Source organism: Ceratina calcarata, unplaced genomic scaffold, assembly GCF_001652005.2.
Source record: "Ceratina calcarata isolate Rehan_Ccalc_2016 unplaced genomic scaffold, ASM165200v1 scaffold180.2, whole genome shotgun sequence".
Lineage (NCBI taxonomy): Eukaryota > Metazoa > Arthropoda > Insecta > Hymenoptera > Apidae > Ceratina > Ceratina calcarata.
The window spans coordinates 103128-114057 of NW_017139431.1; the positions used below are offsets into that span (position 1 = coordinate 103128).

General features: G+C 46.3%; 2 protein-coding genes across 6 annotated transcripts in view; both read right to left on the bottom strand.

Annotated features, from left to right (window-relative positions):
- Window positions 1-2999, bottom strand: part of LOC108633048 (polycomb group protein Psc) — a 13750-nt gene extending 10751 nt beyond the window's left edge. Inside the window, exons 1-2 of one of the 5 annotated variants that reach the window (XM_026811014.1) lie at window positions 1023-1150; window positions 806-946 (exon numbers count right to left, since the gene is read on the bottom strand). In XM_026811014.1, coding sequence (XP_026666815.1) covers window positions 806-946; window positions 1023-1026 — 145 coding nt within the window. In that variant the 5' untranslated portion in view covers window positions 1027-1150. The other 4 variants (XM_018037997.2, XM_026811013.1, XM_018037995.2 and 1 more) reach the window with 4 other exon arrangements.
- Window positions 3000-6944: 3945 nt separating this feature from the next.
- On the bottom strand, window positions 6945-10911 carry LOC108633078 (116 kDa U5 small nuclear ribonucleoprotein component). The gene is made up of 8 exons (XM_018038060.2): window positions 10665-10911; window positions 10143-10417; window positions 9798-10069; window positions 9023-9711; window positions 8723-8952; window positions 7932-8650; window positions 7588-7868; window positions 6945-7524 (listed from the first exon to the last, which is right to left on the bottom strand). Exons 2-8 carry the CDS (start codon window positions 10386-10388, stop codon window positions 7019-7021), a joined length of 2943 nt encoding a protein of 980 aa, XP_017893549.1. The 5' UTR covers window positions 10389-10417; window positions 10665-10911; the 3' UTR covers window positions 6945-7018.
- Between the last annotated feature and the right edge of the window lie 19 nt (window positions 10912-10930).

Below are 10930 nucleotides of genomic sequence, written 5' to 3' on the forward strand. Positions count from 1 at the left end.
ATTTTAATTTAATTTATGAAAAAATATAAATGCAACAATTCTCTGTAAATGTCATGATTGCTACAAATATTGAATAAAACTTCTTATGACATTTCTTGAACTCTTGGCGTGGATCTTACGGTTCATAGAACTTCAACGATTCAGTTCAGGAAAATATTATAAGTATTGTTATTAAACATAGACGTTTATACGCGTCGCGTTTCAATTCAGACAAATTTCATCCGACATTCTCTCAAAGAATGTTTTGACTAGAACGATACGCGACTCAAGTAGGAACGTGACTGAACGTACAATATAAAATTTCACATCGAATCTTGTTAGTAGTGGACGAACGATTTTTAAGCGATTCCCGCAATTATGTCCAACGTCTGTCTGATAATATAAGTGCTAAATATTTTTTATCAAAAGCGTATCATTCGTAAAGTGTCTGAACCGACGTTTAAGCGCTTTCTCAGGGCTTTCGAGATCTTGCTAATCCAAGAGGATATTAGTTGCGCGCGGAACGAAGAGCGGAGCAGTTAGTCACCCTCCTCGAATTTAGCTACCCTGCCAAAGGGGCAGACGAACTATTTTACGAGCGCGAGGCATCTAAGCAGATATGTCCGTTCAATGTACGGCACTGCGCTTGCTCCATCGTAGCCGAGCGGCATCAACAACTTCGATAAGCTCGCACATTTTTCCATTGCTAATGAATGATAATAAACCCGATGACATGCAAAAGTTAATATCTTGGAAGATGCCATCTTCCGATCGATCGCGCGGCTAGAATTTCGATTAGTCAAAGAAAATTCAAGTAAATACTAACAAGAATGGAGGCATTCCACTAGCGTCGTTGCGTCTATCAGGTAGCCTCTGCAGAGAGGACACACGATATGTTCGTTCAAGTCTTTAACCAACGGCTTCTCCCTCTCCGTCGCCTCCATGTCGCTACTCGGTTCTGAAACAGCTGTGCCATCCGATTGTTAATTCCGCGCGAGTAAACATTGACGGACGACGTTTTTTTTCTCAATTAATTACGAAACTCATTCCGTGCGTCGTGCGCTGGTTGAAATCGATGTCGCTTTAAATACATGTATGTCATGCATGAAATATGTATGTATACATGCATGGATCGTCGCGATTCATTGCACAGGGCAGGGAACGCGTCGCATCGCGGTCTCTGTCTTATCTAAAATTAAATCGCATAACGCACGCACTGATATCTACGTCGCGACATCGATGCGGTTTCTAGCAATGGCCGGAGGATTCCGGCAAATGCAGGTAGTTTTCCCACAGCGCGCGTACCATCTCGCAGGGAGGAAACACACGTGGGTGGTAATCGCGTTAGGATAGACACCGCGTTCGAAGCGGTGATTCGTACGCGCAGTCGATATATTTAGAATAATGAAATATCTCGTGAAATCCGATGGGGGGAGAGAAACGAGTTACGGTTCTGACTTTAAGGTCTATCTCTTAAAGGGGATGGTTTCTCTTCCCTTGCTCTTCGCGACGCGACCAAAATGCGATAACATTTTCTAACCGAGGGAGCGTTGAGCGCGTCGAAGGAAAAGGTAGACATTTAGCACGCGTATCGCGCGCGAACGAATCTCCTCTCGTGCGATACGAAATATACTCAGAAACGTACGCTCGTTCTAATAGCGGAGCGGTTCTTCGCGAGCTGTCGTTAAGTGGTCGCAAGTGCGGCGAACGTAGCAGGTTTTCTGCGAACCTTCGGATCGGTCGTTATCGAGGCGATGAACGAAATCCAGTGACAATCGCGACGTACGGTTTTTGTTGGAATCTTGAATTTGCGCGACAAACGACGAGAGGATCGCGTGAAAGGTACTTGACAGTGAAACTAGTCAGTCACGCGAACACGTCGGTGTAGGAAAAACTAGGTTTTTAGAGCTCGCGTGAACAGATCTCCCGCGCGATAATAACACGGAGGCCAAGTGTCACTGCGCATGGCTAACGAAATCGAGGAAAGGCCCGACCACCTGCGTCGTCGTACAGCAATAGTCGGCTACACGCGTCCAAGCAATTTCGGTCTGTGAATGATCCACCAAGGTCGGTAGCACGGGAGATAAACGAGACAGAGAAGGAGACAGATAGACAGAGGGAGAGAGAGAGAGAGAGAGAGGAATAAGGTGGGGTCTACCAGAAATGGCAGAAGTAATGAAGAACTGTACGAAAGGGGAGAGACGGTGAATCGGAGAGGAAAAGAGAAAGAACGAGTAGAAGGGCCTTCGTGTTCGAACTTGAGAAAGGTCTGGCGCCAAGTCCGTGGAGGACCGAATTCGTTCACCGAGTAGGTCGCGGTTTCTCGGGTTCGTTCGCGTTTCTCGAGTGAGTCGGGATCGAAATTTTTTATCGGACGAACGACCCGCGCTCGCGATGCCGGTCACGTCTGTTGCGCGAGGCCGCGAAAAATACGCCAGCGGAAGAAACGGATTCGATCGCGAAGCGGCAAGAAGAGTACGGAATGATAAAAAATGTACAGAGGAGAGAACGGGAATCGAGATCCGCGAGGGTAGCCGTCGTCGATAGGAGCGTTGCCACGGTAACATCGATGGTTCGAGCGTTTTTGTTCCGAACGTCGACGTACTGGTCCGAGAGGACGGTAGCTATTCCAGGCAACAGGATCTCGCGGGTAGCATCGGGCATCGCGGCGAGGCAGCGCTCCTATCTTCGTCGGAGGATCGCGAATGCACACCGAGCGTACGTACGAGCCCGTCGGTCGATTCACGCGACTACCACACGTTTCAGGGCGGCTATAGAGGCTTACGTGTAGGTGCTTACCAGCTAACCGAGAGAGATGGTCGCCGTGGGCAGCAGCGAGCTGCCGTCCCGGCTGGCAGCGGAACGTACCAGCGGACGTGGCAACGACGGTGTTCTTGGTTGCCGTATCGGTTCTCGCTCGCGGTGCAGCGGGCGAAGAGAGGTGGCAACGCCGCCGCTCCGTCCGTCGGCGTGCGGCGCCCCGAGGTTCTCTCTCGCGATAGCGCGCTCGTTGTCGTCGCTCACGCCGTCGCACTCCTCACTACGGCCGTCACGAACCCGTGACCGCGAGCAATCCTGATAACTCGCACGCCGCGAGCTACGTATCATCACGTCCCTACCGCCTGCGAGTACGTCGCGGCGCACATGCCCGACGATTTCGACCCGATTCTCTGTTTCTCCTTCCCCTTCCCTTCTTCCCTGTTTGTTTCCTTCCTTCCTTCCTTCCTTCCTTCCACCTTTCCTCACTCTTCCTCTATTCTTTCCGTTGAGATCCTCCGCTTATCTCTTCATTTCCATTCCTCCTTTATCACCTTCTTCTTTCTCGCACAATCAGTCCCGCGATCCTCCGATACGTCACTTTGCCCCTCTTGCTCCGATCGAGAGCAGAACGTAGTCAAGGTTCGTGTGTTACTATCCTTGTTACTAGTCACGTTCTTCCTGATCGTCGTCGAGGTTGGCGCCCGTCGACGACGTGGTTGTCGATCGACCGGTGGGTCGACAGGTCCGCGCGCGCGCGCTCTCGCTTGTGGTTGCTCTATCCTCCTCTGACCTCGACTCCCCCACGCCTAGGCTTTTCCTTGTCCCTCTCCCTGGACCTCTGGTTCCCCTCCGCGCGTCGCCCCCGCCTCCGAGCGAGAACTCACGGGGCCTCGGCTCGCGACTCGCGACTCGACGTATTTAACGTAACCGCTCTCTCTGGCCACGACTCGATTCGGTGCATTCGGCCGACTCTCGAATGAGTGCGACGATGCACGATGATATCAGGGATCCGGCGGCGGCGGCGGCGGCGATGGAGGCCACCGAGAGAGAGCAAATGTGTGCAACGGTGGCGCCGAACTGCGGCAGTAGCCGTTGCCACTTTTCGATACGGTGCGATTAGAACGACGCTGCACGGAAACGATGGTAAGGCACGGGTTCCGCTCGTATCGACCCCGCCTAAACCCCGCCTCGCTGTGACGGAGTCGCACGAGCGACGCCGAGCGTCGGCGAGCGTCGACGAACCAACTCGTTTCCTTTCCGGACCTCGTCCTTTTCCGCGATTTCCTTTCCCTGCGTCGCTCTCCCTCCGATCATGCCCTTTCTACGCTCTCTCACTTTTCGTACCCTTCGATCGTCGATCCAGCGTTCCAACGATCGAACCCAGCGAAGATCGATGAACGATTCACGAGCACTCATACCTGCGTCGTCGTCAAGAAGCGAAACGGTTCGATCGATCATCGCCACTGGCTACCCGTAGATCAGTTTGCGTCGGCTGCTTCGTTTCTACTTTGTTCGCTCTGGTATAATCCCTTTCGAAAAGGGATCTTTTCTTCAACTGCTCTGAAGCATAAAGAAATTGTTCAAGTGGATTGCTGGAATTCTTGGAATGAATGCGCTTTTGAGAAGAAACGCAGCGCTCGGTACTTACGGGCTAATCTATGCAAGAAACTCGTTGGACTGATACTGCAACGGCGATTGACTGTGCAGTCTCTTTCCGCACCGGTCTGATTATGAGATGTAGCTTGTACAGAGATAAAATACGGTTGTAATGTACCGGCGATAAAAAAAACGCCTCTCGAGTAGTTGTGTGATGACTTGTATAACAAAAATGTATACACGCGCGTGCATGAATATCGGAGGGCATAAAGGTGGTCACTGCGTGCCAGTAAATGGGGGCACCGACCACGAAGCTGCTTATTAAACGAGTTCGATCCACAATGCTTTGAGAGTTTTTAGTAACAGTTTCGCAAGTATTCGTGTGCGTGCGAAAGAAATAAGCCGGCCGTGGCTTAATAAGTAAGCGTCATGTATATTCTAGTTACGGCGACAGTCATGTATACAAATGCAGCGGCGCGTGCCGATAACGCGTCGCGAGAATCAGTATACTTACTGCATTCAAGAAATATCTACGCAACGGTATCTCCCGCCAGTACATCACTCGCTATTGTAAATTCAGTTTGTCACGCTATTTATAGGACTGGTAACCGGTTAATCCTGATTAGCCGCACCACGCATTTTTCGTACGTTTCACCGTTCTTTTGCCGCCGACGAGTCTGCAGTTGACGATCGCTCTCTCGCCACGAATTTCTATTTAAATACGAGCTGCGTCTTAATCCACTGAAGCGTAGAACGAAGTTTCAATTTCATCGGCGTCCTAGCGGCAAATCCTTTTTAAGGATGATTGCACGTATCGAGGTCAACACGTAAAGAATGTGCGGCCTAGTTTTTAAGAATCGTCGATATTTAAAACATTGGCCGTTATTCAAAGTCGTTACTTATATTTAAGATCGCTTTAGGAATTTGCTTAAGTCGCTGTTTCCTGTAGAAGACAGGAACTGAAAATATGGGATAGATAGGGATAGCAAATGCTTAAGACGATCTTAAATATAAGTCACGACTCTGAATACCGGCCATTGTGTCTGTCAAAGGACGGATACATGGTAAGTAGAGATATCTGTAGCCGACGATTGCCGGAACTGCAAGAGTTCTGGCGAGCTCGAGCGATACTTTGTTGCACATTGGAGGGATACGTGTCGCGGCCAGTGTTCGAAGTCATGGTGCCGTTTAACAAATTGCATTATAATAAAAATATTCTGAGAGTCCGGCCACGGAGTGGGGGAGGAAACGAATTCTTCTGGTGAGAGGACTCTGAAGAACAACACGAGGTTTACCCCAGAATCTCCAGACAAGTAGCTACGATATCTAACAGGCGATTAGGCTATCGACGTTTTCTGAAAGTAAGTATTTAAGTGAATTTCTGTGTGTAGGATGCAGAATAAAATAGCGCCAAGTGCTAGATTATCGCTTCGTAAGTTTAAGCACTACTAGAATTAGGAGAATTAGGAGTAGAACTTGTTATACGTGTTTTATCGTTCTAGTGAATCCAACTGAGATGTCCTAAACATTTTGTATTTACTAAACAGCGAACAGTATTGCGGCCGAGTTTAGCGCAAAGATGAAGCCGCAAGGAAGCGCGATTACGCGTGTGTGCCATTCGGTGGGAACGAACGGAAGAGAGTGCGAGAGAGAAATATGAGAAGTCGACTGATCGATCGGCGACAACGCTGTTGGTTCGTTTCATAGCGACATCGCCTTGAAAAGAGACAGTTGTCAGGGGAACCTGGTTTTGCCGTCCATCGAGAGAGCACGAGTCTCTTGGTCGATCGACGTTCATGGGCGGTCGAATGGGCAGAGTCAGAAACAGGAAAATGGCGACAGGCTCCGACTACTTCGACCACCCTTTCGAATGTGCGCAGTTGCGGGCCCGCCTATCAACTGCGCGCGCTGCCCGTCTTTCTACCGTCGCGTCGTCCCGTCTCGAATCTCCGACATAAAACTGCCATTCGTGTCTTTTTATTATACATCGTTTATTTCATTGTAACATTCGTTCTTCGTGATCCCCGATTCGTTTAGACAGCATCGAACTATTTTATCGAATGTTATCAAAGGTATGCTTGACCGTTTCGCTGGCAACGACGGAGCACGAAAGCGTTATTGATTTTTGAACATAAATTCAATCGTTTCCTTCATTCCCTAAACGGATGTTGCATGAAATAATAAGGAGCTGTACTTGTCGTCTGAATACTTGTTACTTTTTCACGAATCATTGAATTATTCAGTCATCTGCGATTTTACTTCGGATATAACAACGTGAACGCGATGTTCTCGTCCATATGTCGCGATCCACTTTCGAACGCGGTCTGTCGTAACATGTTCCACATTCGTTGGTGAAACTTTTATTTATAACGTAAGACCTTGCCTTTATTTGGAAACATTTCTTAAGACACTTAAACCTTAGGTCGAAGACGGAAAGTACTCAAACATAAATAAAAGAGAACGAACGTTTTATCTGGAATCTTACACGTAATTCTAATCTATCATAATCTAGAAATTGCATAAATAATAGTTAATTCAAACCTTAGATTTAATAAATTTAATAGATGGGAAGCAGGAAGTTCGGTTAATAAAATTGGAAACGAACAAGATTTCTATACAAAGTCAATTGTTTATTTATAAATCTTAATATTAGAATTACAAGAGAAATCACTATAATGCTACATTACAATGGATAATTCAGTAGGACGTCTTGTCTCGCCAATTCAAGTAACATGGGATCATCGAAGAATTTGTTGATAGAAACGTCTTCCGAGAGGCCCTTTCGCCTTCTCGTTTTCAACATAAATTCTCTGGCTAAATGCGTGGCTGGTTGTGGCTCGAGCGGTCTAATCGTGATGCTCTTGTCCAGTGGATCGCCAGGCACGATTTGCCAGTGGTGGAACACCGACAAACAGAACGCCTGTCCTTGTGTGTGGGTCCGCAAGTCAGTCTCGAACCCGAAGCTATCGATCGCCGGAATGAACGCCTTGATAGTGTATAAGGGACTTCCGGGAACGGGCGCGTCTTGGGTCACGTGACCTCTCCTTTTAGCCAACACGGTATAGACAGCCGAAACACAGTCCGCAGGCGCTTGGACTTCGACAAACAAGTAAGGTTCCATTAACCTGGGCGTTGCCATAAGAAACGCAGAGTAGGCTACCCTTCTGGCGGTCGGAATTATTTGTCCACCTATGAGAACGTAAAAGGAATTGAGTTTTATTTATAAAGAGAAATAAATGGACGTTATTATACCTCCTCGATGAAGGGGCTCTTGTGCAATCACGGCATCTAGAATTTTGAACTTCACGTTTCGTATGGGTTCCTCGCAAAGAGGTCCTTCTCGGGTTCCCCACTGGAAACCTTGAATAATCGCGTCGCGGGCACTGTTCAGTAACGTTTTATCTACCTCCGAGGGTAAAGTGTCGTCGACTAAAATATTAGGACCCGTAGCGTCTGGACCGAAAGCCCATATGCTTCGCGCTGCCAGCAAATCCCAATCGTACTTCGTTTGAAAGAATTCGCCTAATCGTTTCCTGTAAGGGTATTCGTGTCACGTTGCATGTAACGATGCGAGGCATCGACCTTTTCGTACTTACTTGTTCCACGTGATTTTTACGTGTTCCGCCTCGATGTCCTCCGCGAGGCCTCTTTCAAGCGGCTCGGCAATCATCGTCAACTTGTTCCGTTTGTTCGGCGTCTCGGCGAAACACTTGAGAGAACTCGTTTCTACCACCGTCTCGGCGAAAGCAACGACAGGGTCCGCGACTTTTATGTCAATTTCTGAATACATGCGACGCAGGTCGTGCATCGCGCAATCTAGATACAGTTCGCCGGTACCCAACACAACGTGTTCGCCACTTTCCTCGACTCTGGTGCCCAATAGAGGATAACTTTTGTTGACTTTCCTCAAACCGTCCAACATTTTCGGCAATTCTGATGGGTTCACCGGCTCGACCGCAATTTTGATCACGCTCTGTGTGTTAAACTTGAGAGGTCGGAAGATATGCAAGTCATCCGAGTTATTTAGGTCAGTGATCGTGCTCGTCTTTACGATTGGCCTGTCTATGCCCTCGATTAGTACCCAATTGCCCGCGGGAACTCTGTTCAGTTCGATTGAGTAGCGTGCTTCGCTTATCCACAGCCTTCCCACGGTCAACACGCGAGAATCTTCTTCGTCTGTACGCGAGTACGCTTCACCTAACACGCGAACGCGTTGTCCCGCCTCGAGAGTGCCGGACATTACCCTACCAAGGACCACGAACAGAGTACAGTCTTCGGTAGGATACATTTTTGTGCTGTGTATCATTAATCTCCCCTGTAAATAATTGTTCCCCGTTAGAGTTTGTCCCCGAATGCGTGATACGAATAATATTTGACGAATACTAACATCAGGTTCGCAATTGATCATGTCTTGTGCGAGGGGCGAGTCCATTGGGCCAGTGTACACATGTTGGACTTTAACCGGTGCGTGGGCCTGTGGACTGGGCACATGAGCTACGCACATATCGACTAATCCGCACATATCTCCCAAGAATCGGGTGCACACTAATCTCAATAGAGGTCTGATGTTCATTTTCATTTCCTCCGACGTTAATCTTATGCCTAATTCATCGAGCACTGTGGAAGCAAGTTTAAATGTTACGCCACAGTAAAGACCTATCGACCGGATATATAATTGATTACTAACCATCGGGTAAAGTCGTATCGACGTCACCAACAACTTGCGCGAATATTTTATACAACGGTTCAAGAATAAATTCGATGAAGCTACGCTGCGCCGTATTGTGCGGCGGCTTTTTAGTAAATTTCCGCGTTTTCGAATTGAAATATATGTCACCCCATAATCGTTTCGCAAATTCGTTAGAATTAAGACCAGGGTGAGTCTTGGCATAGAGCGCCGCGAAGGATTTCAGAGTGAAGCAAACATTGTACTCGGAACTGGCGAAACATACGTTTCCGATTGCGGGCGACACGAAACACGGATTCTCGGAGTCTGAATATAAGGCTATCAATCCGTTGATTTCTTCGATGATGTGCCTCAATTTATAATACGCGTCTAGGGGTGGTAACTTCAGTTCTAGGATCAGTCGGTCTATCTTATTTATACAAACTGTTAACGCGAGTTTCTCTTGGAGCGCGTGCTTCAGTAATCGTTCGGTGTTTAACATGACGCCTTCGGCGGCATCAACGATCAATATTGCTCCATCGGATAAACGTATCGCCGCTGTAGCTTCGTCAGAAAAGTTCACATGCCCGGGAGTATCGAATATGTTTAACAGATAAGATTTCGACTTTACATCTTGCAGTAACAAAGTCACCGGCGTTGCCTTTGTCGATACTCCTCGCTGTTGCTCAGTGAATAACGTATCTGTATATCTGGAAACACAAATCAATTTTGCTTTAAGTAAATTATAGAAATTCCCACTTCAGAACTGTTCATGTTGTATGGATAGGTAATATACCTTAAAGGTTTTTCATCTGTTACACTGTGTAAATAAGGATGAGTCTGCCTTACTAGGCAGTCGACCAACGTAGTTTTGCCATGATGCAGATGTCCAAGTAGTACAACATTGCGTATCAGATGGGGAGCGTCCATCATGTCTGCCAAGAATTCTATGTTGTACGTTGTTTCTGGGAGTTGTTGCTGTTTTATTTGAAATTTTGGTTTCCTTGTTGGTGCTATCAATGGTTTATCTAAGGGTTGAGCATCTTCTTCTTGAACCAGTGTTTCTACCTATAATTCATTGCAATTAAATAACTGTTATAATTGAATTGTACAATTAAGATAGCTACAATAATCAAATCACCTCTGGCCCATAAACTTCTAAAGCACTTGGATAATATCTTTTATCTTCGTGCAATACAACAGCCATAGAATTCCCTTGCTCTGATTGTTCTCTTGTTTCATCTTTGTCTTCTTCCATATCTTCATCTGAGCGTTCTCTGTCTTCCCCATCATCTCCAGCATTTCCATATTCATTTTCATCTTCGCTATCAGAAGCCAAATCAGGTCCAATGTAATTACCAAATTCATCATACAAATCAGCATCCATGATGACTCTTTTTCTGATTTAAATAGTAACTACAAACATAAAAGTGATATCTCATTTATAACACTGACATTTTATTTAACATACGATTTATTTATTTCTTTATTGTCTGATGAAATAGCTTTAAACCTTATTGTTTACAAACATGCAAGGTTATGATATAACCTCAAAATTGATAAATGCATGATCGACACTAGTAAACAGCATAGGAATTATACATAAACTATTTTAACTCGATGAAATACTCAAGAATGACAGGTGGTGAGACTGTATACTTACTAAAATTAAATAAGTTCACAAAAACGTTGAACTAACGATGTATGTACAATCGATTATGCTTGTAAGATTAGCATCCTATATAACACATCATGTATAAAATAAAATATGTGTATGTTGTTTTTCACAGATGTTTAATTTATATGGTACGAGAGTGTACCGATATATTTTTATTTTTACAATTACGAACTATACAGTTTGTATATACGAACTATACAGTACACGTGTGTCTTCACGAGTGCCCAACACTTTGAGCTTGAGCCGATGTA

What these genes read in the sequence shown, in the direction of transcription:
- LOC108633078 (XM_018038060.2), bottom strand. Translation starts at nt 10,388, where the DNA reads ATGGATGCTGATTTGTATGATGAATTTGGTAATTACATTGGACCTGAT. An exon ending in TAGAAGTTTATGGGCCAGAG is followed by an intron (nt 10,070 to 10,142) that starts GTGATTTGATTA and finishes AATGAATTATAG; the next exon opens with GTAGAAACACTGGTTCAAGA. An exon ending in TGATCAATTGCGAACCTGAT is followed by an intron (nt 8,651 to 8,722) that starts GTTAGTATTCGT and finishes AATTATTTACAG; the next exon opens with GGGAGATTAATGATACACAG.